At 36.6% G+C, this 24,099-nt stretch overlaps 1 protein-coding gene across 3 annotated transcripts in view; it reads right to left on the reverse strand.

Moving 5' to 3' along the window:
- Apc (adenomatous polyposis coli) overlaps positions 1-24,099 on the reverse strand; it is a 97,376-nt gene that overhangs the window by 54,762 nt on the left and 18,515 nt on the right. For 2 of the 3 annotated variants that reach the window (XM_013020378.1, XM_013020376.1), the window contains exon 2: positions 4,745-4,897. In XM_013020378.1, the coding sequence (XP_012875832.1) occupies positions 4,745-4,879 (135 nt within the window). In that variant the 5' untranslated portion in view covers positions 4,880-4,897. Of the gene's footprint in view, positions 1-4,744; positions 4,898-7,833; positions 7,906-24,099 lie in introns of those variants that run through there. The other variant, XM_013020377.1, reaches the window with a different exon arrangement.

Consider the following 24,099-nt stretch of genomic DNA (forward strand, 5'->3'; position numbering starts at 1 on the left):
CTTTCAGGGTTATGCAACTAAAATAGAAACACTTCCTTTTATTTTTTTAAAGTTTCATTGAAAGTATGATGTGCTAGGAACATCTCTGTAATTACAGGGGGTTCTGTTTCCAAGAACACTTTTGTTACTATTATGGGTTGGATTATGGGTTAACAACCCGCACACTTAAAAGCTAACAGGAATAAAAGAACCTGTAAAGAATTAGGGGCATCAGTCCCTAGGTCTCTTATTTTTAAGATTAAAAAGTAACTTAGTACATTTTCAATAACTAAATATTAAAAAGCAAATCACTGTGCCGATCTGAACTTTTATGGTTTTTTCCTGTCCTTATACTCTGAAAAAATTACTTAACATATACATGATTTTGTAGTTTATAGAGCAACATAGAGATTCTACATTCTAGCTGAGATAAAAATGCTTCATTAATAATTTGCCTACAACCAGATGGAAGTTAGGAGGGTGAGAGTTGAGAATTAGCCTGAGCAGACAAATCCAAGAGAATTTTATCTCCCAAAACCAGTAAACAGAGGTGTGGCTCAACTGGCAGAGCATCAGACATGGACATAAAGGCTATTGAGGACACGAGGCCCTAAATTCAAGCCCCAGCAATGGGGAAAAAAAAATTGCCTACAGACAATTCTTCCTCCACTATGCCATCTCTTAGCATGAATGCTTTACAAGTCTATAGAACCATATTACCTTGCTATTATGTTCAGGACTTTTAAGTCAATTAAGTTGAAATCTACCCCTGAAGGGAAAAAAATATATATAGTACATAGGATAGGGTAGGTTGTACCTGTAGTTGCAGCTATTTGGATATACATACATACATACATACATACAAGCATACTTACCTGTGTGTATAAGCCAACACACATATTACACATATTTTGAACTTATCCTGCTCCAGATCATCTAAATCCTATTACTATCTGTTTTATATTTCTATCATAGAAAATTTCAAACTCATACATTAATAGTTATAATGAATTTTCATGTATCATCAAGCTCCATTTCAATAATTATCAATTCTTAGTCAATACTGTTTTATCTGCACACCCACAACAACTTCTTTCATTTCCACATCTCTAGCCCAGATATATCTGAACACGAATTTCAAACATAATTTTTTGGTAAGTATTTAATAATTACATCTCAGTAGGGAACCTTTCTAAACACAATCACAATGGTGTCAATTTGTCTAAAAAGTAAAATACTTCCTTAATATCCTCAAATATACCATCTGCTCATATTTCTGTTATACACATTGTCTCATCTGCCAAAACATTTGTATAGTGTAATTAATCAGCAGCAAGGTAGTATCTTCTTTTGCCACTAGATGGTAATATTGCATACATTTTAGCTTTCCTTAGTTTAAATAAAATGGTTGAAGGAGACAGGCTTAGCCTTGGTTGGTGGTAAATAATGGTCAAGAAACATGATCCCGGGCTGGGAAGGTGGCTCAGTGGTAGAGCGCTTGCATTCTTGAGGCCCTGGGTTAGATTCCTCAGTAGCACATAAGCAGGAAAAAAAACCCAGAAGTGGTGCCATGACTCCAGTGGTAGATTGCTATCCTTGAGCTGAAGAGCTAAGGGATATCGCGATATCGCCCAGGCCCAGAATTCAGGCCCCACGACCAGACCCCCCCAAAAATAAAATAAGATATAAGAAACATGATCCCATACTATACAATGTATTCCAAAATCTACTGTTTTTTGTGAGAAGAGCCACTGTAGTACATTAACTTTAATCCAATGTATGAAGTAACAGGTGTTCTAAAAGTGTATTTTTACAAATCAATATTCTAATATGAAATAAAAATGTGCTGGTTCCTGTTCCTTAAAACACATAATCTTTTAAGGAATTGATACATAACAATTTCACTTATGGTTGTAATTGCTATGAAACCAGGTGTCAATTTTGAAATATGGATTTAAAAAAATGCAGAAGCTATGTGATGAGTAACAAGCAATTCAGGATTAAATTTAGACATAGCTGAAGTTTCTATATTTCTGATGTATAATCAACTTGTATTTCACTGTAAAAATTTAAGTGTGTGATTTGGAATCTCCGATACTACGCCGGCATACAGATGGATCTTAGTGTAAGGTAAAATAGTTTCCGAAGTATTTTTGTGTGTACCAGTCCTGGGGCTTGAACCTAGGGTCTGTGTGCTGTCCCTGAGTTTTTGCTCAAGGTTAGCATTCTACCACTTTGAGCCACATTTCCACTTCTGGATTTTTAGTGGTTAATTGGAGATAAGATTCTCATAGACTTTCCTAGCTGGACTGGCTTCAAATCATGATCCTCAAAATCAGCCTCTTGAATAGCTACAATTAAAGGTGTGGTGAGCCATTAGCACTCAGCCCCCAAATATTTTTAAAATAAGTTTTAAATTTGTTCACATAGTTAAAATCTTTAAAAAGAGATCTAAGAGTTCTGGAGTATAAATCAAGATAGGCTAACTCTGAGTTCTCTGAAAAAAATATACCATATTGAAGGAGATACAAGAGGATTTTCTTGTGCTTCTTTAAACTTTCAAAAATACATGCCATATATAATGATTTGAGGTACACTGTATTTATTAATTATATGATATCAAGCTCTATTAGATAACTAACTCCAATGGTTTTGTGTGTGTGCCAGCTAGTCGTGGGCTTGAACTTAGGGTGTGGGCACTGTCACTGAGCTTTTGTACTCAAGGCTAGCACTCTTCCATTTGAGCCATAGCTCCACTTCTGGTGCGTGCGTGCATGCGTGTGTGTGCGTGTGTGTGTGTGTGTGTGTGTATGTGTGTTTGTGTGTGTGTGTGAAAGAGAGAGAGAGAGATTCATTAGAGATAAGAGTCACTGTAGTTGTGGAGATGGGAGGGAAGGGATGGTAGGGCAAAAACAAAGGAGGTGGCAACAATGCTTGATAAGAAATATACTCATTCCTTGCTCATGTAATTGTAGCTCATCTGTACAGTATTTTCACACACACAAGAGAGTCTCATGGACTATCTTGCCCATGCTAATTTCAAACCATAATCCTCAGACCTCAGCCTTCTGAGTATCTAGGATTACAGGCATGAACACCGACTTCTGGCTGACTCTAGTGTTTTTAAGGTAAGAGATTACATAGTTTGTGGTACGGAAAAAACAATTTTATTCTACCTATGTTATTATTGGAGAGTTTTAGTACAGAAATCGAATATTAGAATAGTGAAGAATCAATAAAAAGATGAAGACAGGAATAATTTTATATAAGAGCAAAAGGTCAAGGTTAATATTATGATGTTAAGTATAAAGAGTAAAAGGATCAGAAGTTATTTCCGGGATACCAAAAGCATAGAGAATAAGAGAGACTTTGAAGTGCATAGGAAAACAACTAGATAAACTAGGAAATGAATAAAGAATAAGAGTAGAAACCTGACAGGAAGAGCAGTCAGGAATTAAGATGTTAAAAAGTAGGCAAGCTGAGAAACACTAAAAAGCAGAAAGAACTTCTTAAAGTACACAGAGGTTAACATTTGCTGATAATCTTTAATTCTATAAAAGTATTAAATTCTACAAAAGGAAAATATGCCTAAGTAACTGGAAATTAAAACAGCTATAGTTTTAATCTTGATTATTTTGAATCTAGAATATGTTTTCCCTACTGCAGACTGAATGTAACTTTTCTTGAATGTTATCACATCTTTTCAACACTATTTGGCAAATCAGACAGAACCTGAAAGTGGCATAGAAAACATCTTCAACAGCCAAGTGATGGTGGTTCGTGCCCATAATCCTCACTACTAAGGAGGCTGAGATCTGAGGATTGCAGTTCAAAGCAAGCCCAAGCAGGAAAGTCCTTGTGAGACTTTTATCTTCAGTTAACCACCAGAAAACCAGAAGTGGAGCTATGGCTCAAAGTGGTAGAGCACTAGCCTTAAGCAAAAGAGCTCAGGGATAACACCCAGGCCCTGAGTTCAAGCCCCACAATTGGCCAAAAAGAAAAGGAAAGAAAAAAAATTACCTTGTATGATACCTATATAATACAATTTAAATCCTCATTGGTAACCAGGGATCATATACCTCAGACTGTGGCAAAGTCAGGAACAGGACTTTCAGTTCCTGGTTTGTTCCTAGATCATCCATCATGGTAGCATTTTAGAGTTAACAAGATATAAAGGAGTGGAAGGGGATGGTGATATTTAATATTTGAGATCTATCCTGAAATATGAGGCTGGTTTCTATGAACTACACAGAAAGCCTTGCCTCAGTACAGTAAATTTTTAAAGTTGGTCTCCTATCTCTATCTCTCTCCCTATCTCCACCCCCACTCTCTCTGTGTCTCTGTCTCCCTCTTGTGCCAGTCCTGTGGTTTGAACTTTGGGTACTGTCCCTCAATTGTTTTGCTCAAGGCTAGTGCTCTACCACTTGAGCCACAGCTCCACTTTGAGCTGTTTTGGTGGTTAGAGATAAGAGTCCCATGGATTCTTCTACTTGTGCTGGCTTTGAATCTTGATCCTCAGATCTCCGCCTACAGAGTAGCTAAGATTACGGGTGTGAATTGCTGATGCCTGGCTGAACCTCTTACTTTTAAGATAAAAAAATAATTTAATTTTACATTTATCTTGTTTATAAATAACTCAACACATTTTATTTTTCAAGAAAGTGTTTTCATATGTTGCTTACCATAAATGAAGGGTCTTAGCCACCCCAATTACAAGAGGATTTGAAAAGGGATAAACTACGATTAAAAGTCACAGTCTTGATACCTTCATATTAGATGCCTCAGTTTCCAGTTTTGTAAGATGACTGGAATTATCTTCTAGCTCTTGTCGAAGATTTGAGTTCTCCATCTTCAGTGCCTCAACTTGCTTTAACAACTGATCATATGAAGCTGCAGCCATCCTTGGCTACCCTTGGACCTATAAGGTTAAAAAGGATTTTGAAATTCACTACTAAAATATATAGTGGCTGCCTGTATCAAAGAAAGGGATAAAGGAAACAACCCTCAAGACATTTGAAACAAGAAAAAATGTGTTAAATGTGCTCATTTGGTTGCAAAGCAATATAATTCAAGCAGCGTCTTTCTAAGAGGATGTAATATTGGATCTTAGTTGAAGACAAGTAAGATTAAAACAGAAGAAAGAACTTTAGTAGTTAGAATACCTTTGCCTTTTTATAGGTGGATAAAATTTTTATAAAGTAAGATTTTTTTTCTAAGTAGAGATAATTAAGATATTTAGATATATTTAAACAGATCTTATAGACAAAACTTAAGGAAAGTAATCATTGACAAGGATATAGTTATGTTAGTGATGTTAATCTATTTTTGGATTTTGATTAAGTTACAGATTTTTAGGGCCAGAGTAGATAAAAGAGATTATAGAGCTCATCATACATTCCATTTAATGACAGCTAGTCTTAAACACCATGGTAAAGTAATTCTGAAGAGCTAACATTTTACAAAATGGTCACAAAATAAAATATCAGATAAAGACTCTAAATTAAATTTTGGTAGGATGAAGATAATAAGACAACTCTATTGAATATGTAGTCTAGGGACCTACTATATTCAAACTGAGACTAGAAGAAAACTTAAATAAAATAGATGATCTTTGGTGTAGACTGGCAAAGAGAAGTGAAGCCAAACTTGGTAGTGATTCATAGGCCTTGAAAAAAAGTGGAGAGACAGGATAGAGATGGATAGCCATAAGGATAAGAGGTCCTGGGCATGAAGAAGTAGGATGTTTTAGGATTAGCAAGGAAGATTCAGGAGACCCAGATTTGCTTTAGTTTAATGTCAAACATATTTTAGAATTAATAAAATCAAGAATATAGAATTCATATTTATGTGTATGCCAGAATCAGGGCTTGAACTCAGGGCTCCAGATCTATGAAGCTTTTTCACTCACAGTTGGCACATTGCTTGAGCCATGCCTCCAGCCCAGCATTTTGCTGGTTAAGTGGAGGTAGAGTCTTACAGACATTACTACCTGGGCTGGTTTTAAACTGTGATCATCAGATCTCAGCCTCCTGAGTAGCCAGAGTTACAGGTCTAAGCAACAGATGCCCAACTTCTTTAAGAAATTAATTTGCTACATAGTCCAGGCTATCTTTGAATTTGTGATCCTCCTGCTTTATTTGTAAGTGATGGGTTTGTAAGGGGACATCACAACAGTTGGCTAAGAATAATCCTTAATTATTTAAAGGCTAAAAGTATCATGTCATTTTTACACAAGCAACATTCAAAGATCTTGAGGACTGGGAGTGTGGCTTAATTGGCAGAGTGGCCTACAAGCAAAAGGACTGACTTCGATCCCCAGTACCATAAATAATTAAGGGTATAAATTAATGAATGAAACTTGTGTGATCACATTATAGCTATCATATCTTGTGAAATGGGGAAAACCTGACTTTAAATACACTGGAAGTATAAAAACATCAACTTATTTTCTGTAGTTTTCTACTAAAGAGATTCCTCACTATGTAGGAGTAAAGAAAGCCAAAAACAACTATTCATTAGAGTTTTATCCAATGCTTACTAAAAAACAAGTGTAATAATAAGGCAAGAAGGCAGAAAGATTTCACAAGCAAAAGATAATTAAGATTAGCCAGGTGCCAGTGGCTCACACCTGTAATCCTAGCTACTCAGGAGGCTGAGATCTGAGGATCACAGTCAAAACCAGACCAAGCAGGAAAGTCCATGAGACATCTCCAATTAACCACCAGAAAACCGGAAGTGGTGCTGTGGTTCAAATGGAGCACTAGCCTTGAGGTGAAGAGCTCATGGACAGCGCCCAGGCCCAGAGTTCAAGCCCCATGACCGACAGAAAAAAAAAAAAAAAAAAAGACAATTAGGATTAAATGTGGAAGGACCAGCGCTGGGCCTAGAATTTTTTCTTTTAATAGAACTGTTTTTATTGTTTTGGTGTAAAAACAAAGATATATCTGTCAGCACTTCCAGACTGTCCTAAAATAAGAAAATATCAATAGAAATCCAGGAAACCGTAATGTTGAAAAAACGAACTTTACAACTTTGGCGGGGCGGGGGTTGGGAGGGGAAGGGTGCGGGAGATGGGAAAGGGAAACGAAGGAGGAGGCAACAATGCTTGATAAGAAACGTACTCATTACCTTGCCCATGTAATTGTAACCTCTCTGTATGGTATTTTCACAATAAAAAATTAAAAAAAAAAGAAATCCAAGAAAACAGATGAATCTATAAGAGACCACTTAACTCTATGCAAACAAATCTGAAAACCTACATGAAGATAATTAATATAACTTGAGATAATTAAAACATCTTAACCAAAATTGACCTCATAAAGAAATGAAAGAAATCTAATAAGCTTTACAGTAAAAAGTTGTACTACTAGAAAACTGATTAGTATTACTTTAACATATTAACATACCTATACACAAAAAATATGATCATGCTGAAAATGATGAAAAGACATTTTACAAATTCAATAGCATTTCTGTTATATATACTAAATAAAAAAAACATTTTGGGGCTAGGAGTATTATAGTTGTGGTAGATAGATACTTAACATGTACAACTCCTTGGGTCCAATTCCCAGCACTAACCAACCAAATAAACAACCAACCAATAAAAAACAACCACAAAAATTCCCCTGAACTCACTTAATATGACACATATCAGTTCTAAAACCAGCACTGTACTTTCAACAGAAACACTATATATTGTCCAAACTAAAGGAAGACCCATTTTTTTTACTAGACTATGATTTACCCCGACAAATGAAAGGCAAACAGCTGTGAGTATAATTGGCAGATAAATTAATTATATGCCTTGAATATATTAAAAATCAATTAAATATTATTTTTAAAACAGTTTACCAAAACATTGTAGTACAAAGCAAACAGAGATATTTCCTCTGGCTGGGCACTGGTGGCTCATGCCTGGAACTGGAACTGCTCAGTAGGCTGAGATCTGAGGATCACTGTTCAAACAATAAAAAAAAGAAAAAGAAAAAGAAAAAAAAGGAAAGTCCATGAGACTCTATTTCTAATAAAAAACTACCAAAAAGTCAGAGTGGTAGGAAGCTAGCCTTGAGCAAAAGAATCTAAGGGACAATGCCCAACCCCCCTACTGAGTTCAAACCTCAAGACAGGCACCAAGAAGAAAAAAACAAGAATATTTCCAAGAATATTTTACAGACATAGGCCAGATAGATAAAAAAATTCCCATTTATACTTTTAAGTGACTATATATATATACACATATGTAATCCATAAACAAAAAGTACACAAAACACTGTGGAAATCTTTAAAGATGTTTCTGACAGACAAAAAAGTAATCCTAGACTCAGAAGGCTGAGATCTTAGGAGAATCCTGATTCAAAGCCAATCCAGGCAGGATGTCTTTAAGACTTTTTTTTTTGGTGAGGGGGGAGGTCCAGTCGTGGGCCTGAACTCTGGGCCTGGGCGCTGTCCCTCAGCTCTTCAGCTCAAGGCTAGTACTCTACCACTTGAGCCACAGCACCACTTCCAGCTTTTTTTTTTTCCTGCTTATGTGGTACTGAGGAATCAAACCCAGGGCCTCATGCATGCAAAGCAAGCACTCTACCACTGAGCCACCTTCCCAGCCCTCTTTAAGACTCTTATTTCCAACTAACCACCAAAAGGTAGAAAGTGGAGCTGTGGCTCAAGTGGCAAAGGATTAGCCTTGAACAACAACAACAAAAAAAGCTCTGGGACAGCAAAAGTTCAGACAGCATCAAGGCCTTAAGTTCAAACTCAAAAAAGAGAGGAAAGATTAAAAAAAAGAGAGAGAGGAAAAAGAAAAAACACTCAGGACTGGTGTGTGCACACACAAGCACACAAAATAGACTTCAACAAATATCTGTACCTGAAGATTTAACATCATAAAGATGTTAAAGATTTCCTCCTTAAATTGGCAGATTTTTTTTTTCTGTAAAACTGTTTTACAGGATCAAAAAGAATGTCATTTAAGGCTTTCCCCCCCCTGTAGATAGCCACGTGAAAAATAAAAAAAAAATTAAAAAAAAAACCAAATTAACAAAAATAGGACAAAAAGTCAGGGGCTCAAGCTTGTCATCCTAGGCCTAGATCAGAAAGATTGAGTTTGAGAGCAACCAGGGAAAAAAGTAAATGAGACCATGCCTCCACCAATAAGCTGAGTGTACATGGGAAGTGTAAATAGGAGATTTAGGCAGGCCAGGGCTATATGCTCAAGTGTTCAGAGTGCCTGCCCTAGTAAGCACAAGATCTTCAGTTCACACTCAAAAAAAGAGAGGAAAAAGAAAAACCATCATAGAACACCTGTTACATATTAAAATACTGTACAAAGCCTTTGTAATTAAAATAGTATATATTGCTGGACGCCTGTGGCTCACACCTGTAATCCTAGCTACTCAGGAGGCTAAGATCTGAGGATTATGGTTCAAAGTCAGCCCAGGCAGGAACTTTTTTGGGACTCTTATGTCCAATTAACCTCCAGAAAACTGGAAGTGGTGCTGTGGCTCAAGTGGTAGAGTGCTTGCCTTGAGCTGAAGAGCTGAGGAACAGCGCCCAGGCGCCATGACTGGCCAAAAAAAGAAAAAGTAAAAGGAGTGAGCCTTGGGTCTTGTGCACATGTTTGTTCTTTAACTGATCTACATCCCTAGAACAGAGATTTAAATGTTTAAAAATATTTCACTTCAGCGGGAGCCATGGTTCACACCTATAATCCTAGTACTCAGGAAGCTGAGATCTGAGGGTCTGGTTCAAAGCCAGCCTGGGCAGAAAAGTCCCCAAGACTTTTTGAGTATCAAAAACCAGAAGTAGTGCTCAAAGTGGTAGAGCATTAGCCTTGAACAAAACAGCTCAGGTACAGTGCCCAGACTCTGAGTTCAACTAACCAAAAAAAAAAAAAAAAAAGCATTACATTTTAATCATGGTAACAGGTTTCTTTTTAAATAAAGACATTCAAATGGCATATACCCTCTTCTGGTGGTGTGGAACATTATTTTAATTATTTTGTTAACTGGGTGTATGGCCCAACCCAAGTTCTCTGAAGAAAGGATGTCTCTGAGTAGATAGTAGATTGAGTTGTTAGGGCCCTTCAAATGGGAAGGTTGTTGTAAGGTACAAAAACATTTGAAAAATAATGAGGTTGAACCAGTCAAGGTGGTTCATTCCTTTAATCCTTGATACTTAGGAGGTAAAGGTCAAAGCCAGCCTGGACAGAAAAGTTCACAAGATTTCCTATCAATAAGTAAATTCTAGGTATGGTGGTATGCATTTGTCTTCCTACCTATTCAGGAAGTGTAAATAAAAAGATTTCAGGACTGGAGGCATACCCACCTAGCAAGCACAAAGTCCTGCTGTTCAAACTCCAGTACTTCCAAATAAAGTAAAATAGAATAAAATAAAAGAATGGACTGACCCAGGAATGAATTCAAGGTCCTATCTAAAGAATTAACTAAAGCAAAAAGGGGTGGGAGGTAAGGCTCAAATTAAAGAAAGCCTACCACCCAACGGTGAGACTCAGTGTATCATCAATAAAACAATAATGACAACCACCACCACCACCACAACTACCACCACAAGAGGATGAGAATGCAGATGAAGCTCAATGGTAAGAGTACTTCTTGCTTATTTAGATGTGCAAAGTCTTGGGTTCAATTCCAGCATATTATAAATAGATTTTTATTTTATTTATTTATTTATTTATTTTTTTGTCGGTAGTGGGGCTTGAACTCTGGGCCTGGGCGCTGTCCCTCAGCTCTTCAGCTCAAGGCGAGCGCTCTACCTCTTGAGCTACAGCGCCACTTCCGGTTTTCTGGTGGTTTATTGGAGATAGGAGTCTCACGGTCTTTCCTGCCCGGGCTGGCTTTGAACCTCGATCCTCAGATCTCAGCCTCCTGAGTAGCTAGGATTACAGGCATGAGCCACCAGCGCCCGGCCTAAATAGATTTTTATAAGTGAAAGGTGCCAACCATTAGTCTTATGGACATCCATCCTTTAGTAAAGATAAATGGACGGACAAGGATTTAAAAAACCACTTAAAAAAAGCTATACATAAATAAAAACTGCTTCTAGAAAGAAGGTCTGAAGTATGATAAGAAGTCTTCCTTTTTATTGTGTACCCTTTTGTAGAGTTTGAAGATCAAAACAAAAAGTTCTATTCAGTAGAGAAGGCAGCCAAAAGATATAATATAAATGGAATTTAAAAGATGAGAAACTGACCCCAGAAGGAAAAAAAAACACATAACAACTTTACAGTTCTGTATAGTTAATAGATGCAGTAATGGTTAAACATTTCCCCCCCACCCTCCCAATCTCCCAAAACATGAGGGAAAGTGTCAGACACTTTCGACCTTTATTTTGGTCAATCATGGGGCTTAAATTCAGGGCCTGAGTGTATCCCTAAGCTTCTATGCTCAAGGCTATGTTCTATCACCTTGAGCCACAGTGCTATTTCTAGGTTTCTGGTGGTTAATTGGAGATAAGTCTCATAAACTTTCCTGCCTTGGCTGGCTTCGAACTGCAATCCTCAGATCTTAGCCTCCTGAGTAGGTAGAATTACAGGCATGAATCATCAGCACCCAGCTCTCTACCAAATTTTTTAAGGCAAAAATAATTCCAACCTTATAAAGTCTTCTTAGAAGAAATCAGAAATATTCTACAGTGCATTTAATACTGTTAATATAATTGTGCTATAAAAGTCAAAAGTTTCATGGAAAAACTAATACAGGCTATTATTGTATGGGAACAAAAAATCAGAAAACAAATATACAATACACAGTGAAGAAAATGTACAGAAATAAGGTGAGATTATTTTAATAATGCAAACATAGCTTAATGTCAGTGTCATTACTACATTAAAGAAAAGCTCTATAGGTAAAGAAAAAAATTGACAATAGTCAATATCCACAGTAAATATTGTTTATAAGGTATAACGGAACTATGAAGATACCTGAACCTATAATAAACATTGTTCTTAATTAAAATGTCAGATACATCTCTCTTTAAAATGAAGAACAGAGGCATTTTCATTACAAAAATATATTATTTATGTGGTACTGTGGAATTAAACCCATGGCCTCATGCATGCTAGGCAAGCACTACCACTAAGCCAGTTCAGTTATCACCATTTTTATTTACCACAATCCTAACAATTCTAGTAAGCACAGTTAAGATTTTTTTTGAAATGCAAATAATTGGCTGGAAAAGGAACAAGTACAAAAACTGAACAACTTTATCAAATTCCAAATAAATAAGCCAATTAAAAGTTTTAATTCCAAGTGCCTTTATACCGCAGTCATTTAATTTTTTTTCTCTCTTTTTAAGAACAACAACCAATGTAAGATCTTATTCACTATTTTCCCCCTTCCCATTTTTCCAATGCAATCAGTTGCTCTGACTTTTATCTCTGGGCTTTCCTGGGACCTCAGTCCTACCAATCTCAGCCTCTATATAGCTAGGATGACAAGCATGTGCCACCACACCCAGCTCTGGGTAGCGAAGAGGTTTTGTGAATTTTCCTGCCTGTTCTGGCCTTTAGTTAGGATTACTGGCATAAGCCACTAGGTAGTTGGCCTTGAGTAAATTATTCTTTTGGTGCCAGTCCTTGGGCTTAAACTCAAGCCTGAGTACTGCCAGCAGTTTACCACTTACTTGAGTCACAGCTCCACTTCCAGCTTTTTGGTGGTTAATTGGAGACAAGAGTTTCACATACTTTTATGCCAGGGTTAGCTTGGAGCCAAGATCCTCAGATCTCAGCCTCCTGAATAGCTAGGTGTGAGCCTTTGGTACCTGGCTGAATACATGATTTTTGATGTAGGGTCTCAGACTATGTAGCTTAGGCTAATCTATAACTTGAGATCCTCCTGATTGAATCTCCCAAGTGCTGGAATTGTAAGTACTATACCACATACAGCTATAATGCAGTTGTAGAGGGACTTGAAAGGCAGTACAAAGACAGTATTCCAGGAAAAAGGACACTATGATTAAAACTCAGATGTTCTGGGGAAACACAACTTTAGGTGAAATATAGTATAAAGTAATCAGGGCAAACAGGGAGGTAAAGATGTAAGTATGAATTGAAACAATGTGACTAGGTGACCAGACAGTATAAGGAGGCTAAGATTTAAATAGAGTATTCACAGGAGCAGTGTTATAACAGGCCTAAGAGGTACAAAGGAAAACTCTGTAAGGGCATTTTGCTTTAACATTTCTCAACAATTATGACAGACTATCAGAAGTAACTAATGCAATTTACATAAATTAAGTGAATAAAACCAATAATCTAAAAATATCTAGTAAAAAACATATATCTTAATACTACTCAGTGGAATCTGCCTACCATCTTAAGAGACATAACAAATCTGGTAAGTGAAAATCTGAAGTTACTCATCCAAAAGTAAATTTACAAAAGTAATATTTTAAAAAGTAACTTTAAAATGCTTTAATTTAAAAAAGATAAAGAACTGTGTTTGAACCAGGCACTTGTTGGTGGCTCATGCCTATAATCCTTAGGAGGCTGAGATCAGAGAATTGTGTTTCAAAGCCAGCCTTTCTTATCTCCAATTAACCACTCAAAAACTGGAAGTGGCGCTGTGACTCAGTGGTAGAGTGCTGGCCTTGAGCTAAAGTACTCAGGACAGCACCCAGGCCCAGATTTCAAGCCCCATGATGAAAATGACAAATAGAAAAAAGAATTATGTTTGTATACCTATGGTTGACACAATAACCTTGCAAAGATATCTATGTCATCATAATCCCCCAAGCCTGTAAGTGTGTTACCTTATACGGCTACAGGGACTTTGCAGATGTGATTAAGTAAAAATCTCTAAACAGATTTCAGATTTTCCTAGACTGTCTGGTTGGCACCAATGTAAAGGACCTGTTTTCACAAGGAGGCCAATGAGTCAGTTGGAGATACAGAGGGTCACAGTACAAGATTGTGTGTGTGCACGTGTGCGCGTGCACGCGCTAGCATTTGGGGTTTGAACTCAAGGAGATGTCCCTGAGCTTCTTTTGCTCAAGGCTAGTGCTCTATAACTTAAGCTACAGCTCCAATTCCAGCTTCTTTCTGTGGTTAACCAGAGATGAGTCTCATGGGTGTTTCTGCCTAGGCTGGTTTCAAACTGTGATCCTCAGATCTCAGCCTCCTGAGTAACTAGGATTACAGGTATGCACCACCAGCATCTGCTTAGAAGAGAGATTTTGTATGTTGCTGGCACTGAAGATGAAGAAAGGCACTATGAGCTAAGAAATTCAGAAGGCTTCTAGACACTAGAAAAACAAAAAAAAAAATGTATTATTCCCTATAACCTTTAGGGAAAAGGTAGTGTTACTGATAACTAGATTTTGGTTTGGTAAAACCATTTTGAACTTCTGACCTCAAGGAATGGAAGACAGTATGTCTTTTTTTATTTAAACCATAAAATTTGTGGTCACTTGTTACAACAACAGAAAGTGATACCAACACAGGGATCCCTCTCTTACGGCTAAATTCCAGTGAAATCTTCTTACTGGTCTATCAGATGATCTTAAAATTTATCTATGAATTTGTTGATTCTACTCCTTTAAGGAGTGGAGCCTATTTCATTTCTTTTTTGGCCCAGACTTGGTGACTCCAAATGACCATAATATGGTAGAAATGATGGTGTGCAGCTTAAAACCAGGTCATAAATGGTTTCTTTCTAGTTCTTGTTGTGTTCCTTAGGGGAAGAAGGCTGCCATGACACAAAGACATTCATGCAGCCCCACTGAGAGGCCCGGACAGTAGGGAACTAAACCCTCTTGCTGACAGCCAGGGAGAAACAGACTATGTCAATGAGTTATCATGGAAACAGATCCTCTAGTCTGATCAAGTCTTTCAGATGACTGCAACTTCATGACATTCCTGAATTCCTGCCTCAAAGAAACTCTAAAATAATAAATGTTCATTTTTTAAATTTTGTTTGTTAAATAGTAACTTGTAACTAACACAATCTATAACACAATCATGAACAAGGACATACAGGGTTTGTGGTGAAAGGATCTGAAAAATCCCAGGGCCTTCACTAGAGTAGTGATAAATACAATGGCATATTTTTTAGCAGTAGTAACACCATAAACTCAATAAAGTTTAAATATAGATATTAAAAACTGTATTAAGTTTACAATATTATAATATCCAAGTTAAAAACAGACTTGGATATATTCACAAAAGAAGTAAAAGCAGGAACAGTTTACATACACCTGTGCTTATAGCAGCATTATTTATAAAAGACAAAAGATGGAAGGAACCCAAGTACACATTGGTAGAGGAATAAAAACACAAAATGTGTTATATGCATGTAAAAGACTATTATTCAGCCTTGAAAAGGGAATTCATATACATTACAAAATGAATGAAACTTGAAGATATGATGCTGTCAAATATTCCAGCATAAAGGGATCAATATTATATGACTTTTAAGTTCCTTGAAATGCCAAATTCATAGAGATAGTTTGGCTGCCTCCCATGAGTAAAGGGGGAAACTAGGAAGTTAGTGTTCTCAGAATTTCAACTGAGGAACAAGAAAAAGCCCTGCAGATGGATGGTTATAGCTGCATAATATAAAGGTACAGTTATATGTGGCTATGATGGTGAATTTTATTTAATATTTTATTGCAATAAAATATTTTTAAAGATACAATAAAAATAAATAAGCATCAAATGTCACCTTTATCAAAACAAGAATTAGTGAATATATATATATATATATCCATCCTTATAAGTTAATACTATAGAGAATTAAAAGATTTAGCTGGGTGCCAGTGGTTCATACCTGTAATCCTAGCTATTCAGGAGGCTAGGATCTGAGAATCTCAGTTCCTGCCAGTCTGGGCAGGAAAGTCAGTGAGATTCTTATCCTCAATAAACTACTCAGAAAAAGCCAGAAGTTGCTCTGTGGCTCAAGTGGTAGAGTGCTAGCTCTGAACCTTTTTACTGTATGTGTTCATACTTCAAAAGTCATTTACTTTTCAAGATTATTTTCTAAGTAGACTTTTTAAAAAAAGGAACACTATTTCAAAGGATAACCTACCACCTTCCTCTAAATTAGAAGATACTTCAGAGTTAATAAATCTTTGAAGTTCCTAGAAATAGCCACAGTTATCAATGTTCAGTCTGAAATAAAATTTCACATGGTTCTATATGAATTTCTCAGTTATCATGTATCATTTTTATTCATCACCTTTCATAGATTTGGCATTTGATAGGTAATTCAGATAAATAAGTAGTGAATATAATTCTTCAAGTATTCATCTTTTCTAAGTCATCATCTTCTACCCCATCTTATGTGCTTGTTCAGATAGGTTTCAGTTGGATTCTAATTTTTAAAATGGTGGTGATGGGGATAGAAATTGAACACATAAAAATATAAATCATGTGAAGTTAAGGATGGAGATGATGGTACATGCTTGTACTTCCAGCTACTCAAGAGGCAAAGATAGGAGAATCTGGTTCAAGGCCATCCTCAGCAAGCTCTGTCTCAAAAATAAGCTTGGTATGCTAAGACATGCCCAGAGATACAAGCTACTTGGCAAGTGGAATTAGGAGAATCTTGGTCCAAGGCCCTCTTGGGCAAAAGTACAAGACTGTATCTGAAAAAATAAACAAACAAAATCTAAATGCAAAAGGACTGAGAATATGGCTCAAGTAGTAGAGCATTACCTAGCAAGCACAAAGTCTTGATTTCAATCCCAGTACTTCCAAAAATAAGTAACAAAATAGAAGCAAAAATAAAACAAATAATTTCAAAGACTGCTAAGCTACCAACATCTGTCATATATATCTTATTCTATGGAAAAATGAAATAATTTTTTAAAGTTTTAGTCCTTTATTTCTTTACTTTGGAACAATATTTCAATTTAACATTAATTACAGGATTAATAAAATCTTTAAAAATGTATTCATGAATGTCATTGTGAAAACTGGTGCCTCCTTATTTGCTTAGTTACCAAGTATTTTATAAAACATTTTGTATTGTAGTTATAACCCCACAATCATGAACTTCCTATTCACTTGAATGTCAGCAACTTACATTTTTTCAAATGATTTGTTATATATTTTGTATGCTATATATAAGAAGCATTATAAAACAGTTTTATAGAACTGAAAAAGAAGACGTAAATTCTTTACATCCTTATAGAATATATGACCTTGGATAAAGTCATTGCATTCTCAAGAGAACTCTAACATGTCTAATGAAAATAAAGCCACACTAAATTGATAGAATGAGAAAATAAATGCCAAAAACTGGGATTTAAAGGACTGAATATCAGCTTTTATGTTACAAATTTCAATGTGACATCTTTACTTCTAGCTAGTTTCTACCAGATTTTAAAAAGACATAAGTAGTACTATTGATTCTAAACTCTATGATTAAGTAATTTTTAAGCAGAAATAATTAAAAAATTTTCATATCCAATTTTTTATCTTAAAAATTATTGAAATCAAGTGATAAGTTCTCTTAGCACTATTATACAAACACTATTTAAGAGGCTCTGTCACTATCCTGGAGGGCTTTACAATGAAGCCACTGTCATTGTAGGTCAGAGTGAGGAGGTGTGGTAGACAGGCTATCATAAATATGCATAGAAACAAGGCATTAAAATTATACTCCTCCTGAAAACATACCTTTTTAAACATTCAAGTAAAGGCCCAAATAAATGCAATGAAAAACATCTTATATCAAGATTCTACCTTATGGGTATTCACTAAACAGAAATTTATCACCTAAATGAAAAAGAATGATGCTTTAAAATGTTTTCCTGTAGACTATTCACTGATATCTTAAAAGTGGCAAAAGAGAAATAGAAAATTACTTAGCAAATACAATCTTAAACATCAGGCCTATAAAAATTATCACAAAAATTTTCTCAAAAAAATTACAAAATAATTTCAATTATGAAGTGATTTCCTCATAAACGATCTAATTAATGGCAATATAGGTTACAAAAGACTCACTGTTTCATACATAATTTATTAAGATTTCCTATAGGATTTGTGTTAAATCAAAGAACTCAAGCATGAGCATCTCTTTTGTGATGTAGAATCAAAGTGTCTGATACATTCCACAGTCAAAATATTCATAGCCTATTTTTCCTATTAGAAAAAACATTTTTTTCTCCTTTTCAGGATGCAATTATAAACTTACGGCTTCTCATAAATGGACTTCTACCCCTAGCATTTAGTGCAAGGTTTCTTATTCCTCTGCAGTTGTCCTTTCAGCCTGACACAGAAAGAAAAGCACTGCTGCAGTCATCTGCAAAAAGCCACTACCACTGCGGTTTGTAACTAACAAAAGACACTGGTACCTTTTCCACACCCTATTCACCGGGAGTTTTCTTAGATGTTTTAAAAGCAGGCACATTACTAGTGACCAATATTTCACCAGTCAACCAAATCACTCAAGCTCTGCACTACCTGCCTTCTTTTCTTCCTACCCCAGTAGGCTTTCCATCGATTCCACATCAGCCATCAGAAGAGCTGCTTTGTATCTCCCCTTTTGGCTACTAAGACATGAGTCCTTGTGGCCAGGGAGGAAAAGCAGCCTTTGAATGGACTAGAGCTTTTGCTCCTCGCCATGAATATCCTCCATTCTTTGTTGTCGTCTACTGGTTTCCTTAGATACTGTTATTCTATTTCACTGTCAACAGGCATTATAAAAACAAAACCCCTGCTAGCTTTAAAACCAGCTTTCTCAACGGCCTCCCAGTAACACTTCTGCCCCTCCCCCCCTCTTCCTCTTCTGTCAAAAACCCTAGATCCCAAGCTCGGGAAATCTATCTCCCGTGCTGCAGTGGGGGTGGGGGAAAGGAGAGGGACTACGCCCCTGCCTCTTTGGCTTGGCAAATGGCAGTGGACCCCCGTGCCAGGGAAAGGCTACCAGTTTAAGACAGTCCATGGAAAATTGCCTCCTCCCTCCTCTCGAAGCAAGCCTGGCCATCACTGCTCCAGCACCTACCCCATTTCCGAGCCCCGCAGCACCTCCATTCCAGTGTCTCCAGTGACACCCCAGCGGGCTGCGCCAATACAACCACATGTCGGTCACGTGTGCCCACGTCTAGCCAATCCGTGGGCTGGCTACCGGAATGGGGAGCGCCTTGGTCTGCATCCAGTGGATTACACAGCTGCTTCACGCTCGGCTTCCCGACCCCGAATCTCCCCTACCCTACCTCCCACACATACACACTCCACAGCAGGACACAAGAGACCTGCATGTCCCACAGCCAGCCTGGGACCTAGCCGGGCACCCAGCCTCGCCCACCCAGGGCAAGCCAAGGAATCTGATAATGCATAATAAATAGAATGAGGTGAGTGAGGTCCACAGGACAATTAGCATGGGATGCTGGAGGTGAGCAGGACAACAATACGTTCAATCTCATCCAGATGTGATTTACATGTTTGTGGCAAAGTAAACCACAATTCTAATAAGTGTATCCACTCAAATTACGTTTGAATCTAAAAGACTATGATAGCACAGCACAGTGACCAAGACCAGAACCTTTGGAGTGCTAGCCTAGGCTAAATCTTCTGCTCTTGCCACTCCAGCTGCTTAACTTTATAGACACTTAACCTCACCATGCTTCAATGCAGTCCTTTATAAAATGAAAATAAAGGAGTTAATATAAATAGGACAATACTTAGAGCAGCTCGATACATAAATTTGGGGCTTAGTTTATTAGCATACATTAGTTGCTTAAGAAGTTTCCTTGTGACTTTTCCACCTATATAATGTATCCTGACCAAGTTTATCTGCTCCATCTCCTTCTGCATCCACCCTCCCTTCTTAAAAAAATTTCAACAGGTTTTATTTTACTGTCCCATTAAATGTACTATTTAAATGCAAATTCTACATTTCATTTACATCTAATCACAATATTTTTAAATGACTAATTTTATGAATTAGGACAATATCTAAACTTCCAAGAAGATAAAATTTGATTTTGATTGTTTAACATGGGAATGGGCAGATTTCTATTATTTGTAATCTGAAAGAATACGAAACCAGCATTTAAAATGAAGTATACTTACTAAAAGCTGATATTTTTCAAACCAATAGTATGACTTAATCATACTTAATAGTATGTTAGAGGCAGTTCAATTTTATTCAACATTATATATAAACATACATATATGTATATGTATGTATATATAAAGCCAGGCATTGTGGTACATACCTGTAAACCCAGAATTTGGGAGGCTGAGACAGGAAGATCATGAGTTCAAGGTTAGCTTGACCTATTATATAGTTAATTCTAGACGGGCTTGAGCCAGACTTTGTCATCAAACAAAAAAATAGGTATATGAAAAATAAAAGACATATCAAAATAATTCAGAAGTTCTCTTTTGGAAGGTATGATTATGAAGTGTTACCTGTTTTCTTTGTACTCTGGATTTTTTTCTTCTTTATCATATACAAACACATATATCCTCCCTATGTTTCTGCCGAATGAACAAATTTATGATTCCTAGTTATTACAAATTACTATAATTAATTAGACATATCACCATAATTAATTAGGCTTATATATTAAGTGCTTAAAGTTATGTTCAGAAAAAAATTCCTTTCATTTTTTTGTGGGAAGAGAGTAGGTCTGGGGTTTGAACTGAAGAGCCTTGAGCTTACTAGGTATGTGTTCTACTACTAACCTATGCCTCCAGTCCTGTTTTTTGTTGTTGTTCCAGTGCCAGGACCTGAATTTAGGGCCTGATCCCTGTCCCTGAGATTTTGTGCTCTAAGCTAACACACTACCACTTGAGCCATAGCTCTACTTCTGTCTTTTTGGGCGCTTAATTGAAAATAATAGTCTCAGAGACTTTCCTACCCACCTGGGTTCGAACTGAGATCCCCAGATCTCAGCCTTCTGAGTATCTACGATTACACTGGTCATTCTAAGATAGGCTCACACTTTTTGCCCAGGTTCACATCTATATAATAATTCTATTTTACATTTCCTGTCACAGCTTGGATGACAGGTGTGCAAAAACACACCCAACTTCTTTCACTGAGATAAGAGTCTCACAAACCTATTTGCCTGGAACTGCAATCTTTCCAATTATCAGGTGCCTACCACTTGTGCTAGCTATTGGCTAAGATAGAGTCTTGAATTTTTTGCCTGGGCTGGTCTCAAACTGCAATCCTCTGCTTCAGCCTCCCAAGTAACTATAATTAGAGAATTATAGCCACAGTGTCAGTCTTCCTTTCATATCTGAAAACAGCAAACATGAATAAATTTTACTCCATCTGAAATAACTCCTATGAAAATGATTTAGTTTTACAAAAGGCTTTCAAGATCCTGTTACTCACAGTGCATGATTCAGTATACAGGATTTTTTATATAGTCATCATTTATGATTAACCCAGGATTTCTCATAAAGCCTACTTATGAGAAAGTATTATTCAAAATAAAGAATAAGTTACCCAAAATAACTTCTTAGTATCCTTAGGAAAAATTGTCTTATTACTCTTGACTTAGGGGATGTTATGAATTTAAATAATTCAAGCTATTTAGTAAAAGTTTTCAAGCAGACTTTTTTACTACATGTAATTTAGAAATTAGATTCAAATGAGAAAAGTAAAAATGGTGGTTCTGGGCTGGGAAGGTGGCTCAGTGGTAGAGTGTGTGCCTTGCATGCATGAGGCCTGGGTTCGATTCCTCAGCACCACATAAGCAGAAAAAACTGGAAGTGGCGCTGCAGCTCAAGTAGTAGAACCCTAGCCTTGAGCTGAAGTGCTGAGGGACAGAGCCCAGGCCAAGTTCAGACCCCATGACTGAGGGGGGAAAATGGTGGTATTGGTTTAAGAAATAATTTAAAATTCATCTAACAAGTATATCTAATGAAGACACATTTATAGAATAAACTGCTAACTAAATGCTAAATTCTAAAACAGTATTTTAGTATAAAATCCTGGCCCTTGCAGGTGAAAAAAAAAAGTTGTGATAGCTATGGAACTAAGTTTATGAGCCTGTACTGTAGAATCCTTTTAGTAGCTTGAGTAGATTTCAAAACACAATTAAGTCGAGATCACTGAGTTTAAGGCTCAATCACTGGTATGTACCGGGGTGAAAGTACCAAGCACTGCTCTGGATTGTGCTTTCAAAGTCCCCCACTGCACTTCAGTAAGGAAACCATTCTGAAATACCTTTCAATTTAAATTGTTACACAGTCTTAAGCCTTGCTTACAAGAGGGGGAAATTTTTTAAAAACCTTAAAAATGTTACTTTCTCCTTTCAAAAAGCTTTCTAGGCATCTTGTGAAAATATGGGCAATTAACATGAGAATAAATAGTTGACTCAGGGGGTGGAGACTGGTGGATTGTAGTTTGAAGCCAGCTGAGGCCAAAAAGTTCAAGAGACTTCATCTTAACAAATGGCTGGTTGCAGTAGTGCATGCCTGTTATCCTCAGTAACAAGGGAGAAGCATGAATAAGTAGGAGGATTACAGTCAGGCCAGCCCAAGCCAAATGTAAGATGTTATCTTGAAAATAACCAATGCAAAAGGACCAGTGGTATGGCTCAAGTGGTAGTGTGCCTACCTAGTAAGTGCAAGGCCCTGAGTTCAGTTCACAGCACCACCACACACACAAACAGAAAAATGTTTTATTGGATCAAGAAACCAAAGAAATAAAAATAAGAGTACTATTTTATTTTTAAATATATTTTAAAATAATTTTGAATATATATGAAATTAAGCATCATCTGTCTTTCAGAGATTTTTAAATGCTTATATTAAGTAAGACCAGTTACAAGAAATCAGCCTATGTATAATTAGATACATGCACTAAAACTTATAACCCAAAGATATTCAACATTACTTACACTATTGAAATATTTGAATTTCCTAATTATTAACAAGAGGTTGGTTAATGTACTTTAGTATACACTTACAAGATGATTAAAATGTTGTAATTATATGACAAAATTACATAATTCATGTGATAATAAATAAAAGTGATTATTTTATTAAAACCTTTTGAGCTCTACCATTCAGCCACATCTAATCTCAATTTTTTTAACTTTTAATTTTATTATTTTTTATTGTTATTATAAAGGTGATGTACAGAAGGGTTAGAGTTACTTAAGTCAGGTAATGCGTACTTTTTTTTTTTGGTCGGTTGTGGGGCTTGAACTCTGGGCTTGGGTGCTGTCCCTGTGCTCTTCAGCTCAAGGAGAGCGCTCTACCACTCGAGCCACAGCGTCACTTCTGGTTTTCTAGTGGTTTATTGGAGATAAGAGTCTCACGGACTTTCTTGCCCGGGCTGGCTTTGAACCATGATCCTCAGATCTCAGCCTCCTGAGTAGCTAGGATTACAGGCGTGAGCCACTGGCGCCCGGCTATGCGTACATTTCTTTTTGGACAATGTCACCCCTTTCTTTGCTCTCTCCCACTTTTTGTTTTTTTAATATGTATTTTTTATTGTAAAGATATTGTTCAGAGGAATTACAGTTACATGAGTAAGGTAAGGAGTACATTCCCTATCAAGCACTGTTACCCCTTCTTGATTTTGTTTTTAAACAATTCATTTCCACTGATAAGACCAGGCAGAGATAACCAAATATCTTACCTCGTATACAATTACAACAATTTTAGTTTTTCCCAAAATTCATAAAATTCCCACAACTTAACTCATAAGTCTTTTTCCCCCCAAAAGTTAAATACCTTTAAGATGGACACAAAGTTACAATATTTTTTGAGCAGAGAGAGTAACATTTATGTCTCACATAACCCCTGGATCAAGCCAGTCAGTTATTGGAGGGCAAGGGCATATATAAACAAAAGGACAAGGGCTTGCTTCTACTGTTTACTCTTCTGATTTCTGCCTCTCTTTCCTGCCTTATCCTTATCCTTCAACTGCAAAATCGACTTCCAAATCTTCCTATGACTACTACTTCATATCCTTCAGGACAAGGCATAGATAGCACATCTCCAAAGAGACCCTCTATGATCATCTTATAAAGATTGAAGTTTTAAGTTGCAAAGTTTCTATCATGTTATTGTGTTTTATAATCAAAGCACTTGAATCTAAAAAATTTCTATGCATCAATATAGTCTTTCTCCCTCATCACTGTTTCCCAAACAAGAAAATAAATTCCACAAAGACCGAAATTTAGATT

This window comes from Dipodomys ordii, unplaced genomic scaffold, assembly GCF_000151885.1.
Source record: "Dipodomys ordii isolate 6190 unplaced genomic scaffold, Dord_2.0 Scaffold50, whole genome shotgun sequence".
Classification (NCBI taxonomy): domain Eukaryota; kingdom Metazoa; phylum Chordata; class Mammalia; order Rodentia; family Heteromyidae; genus Dipodomys; species Dipodomys ordii.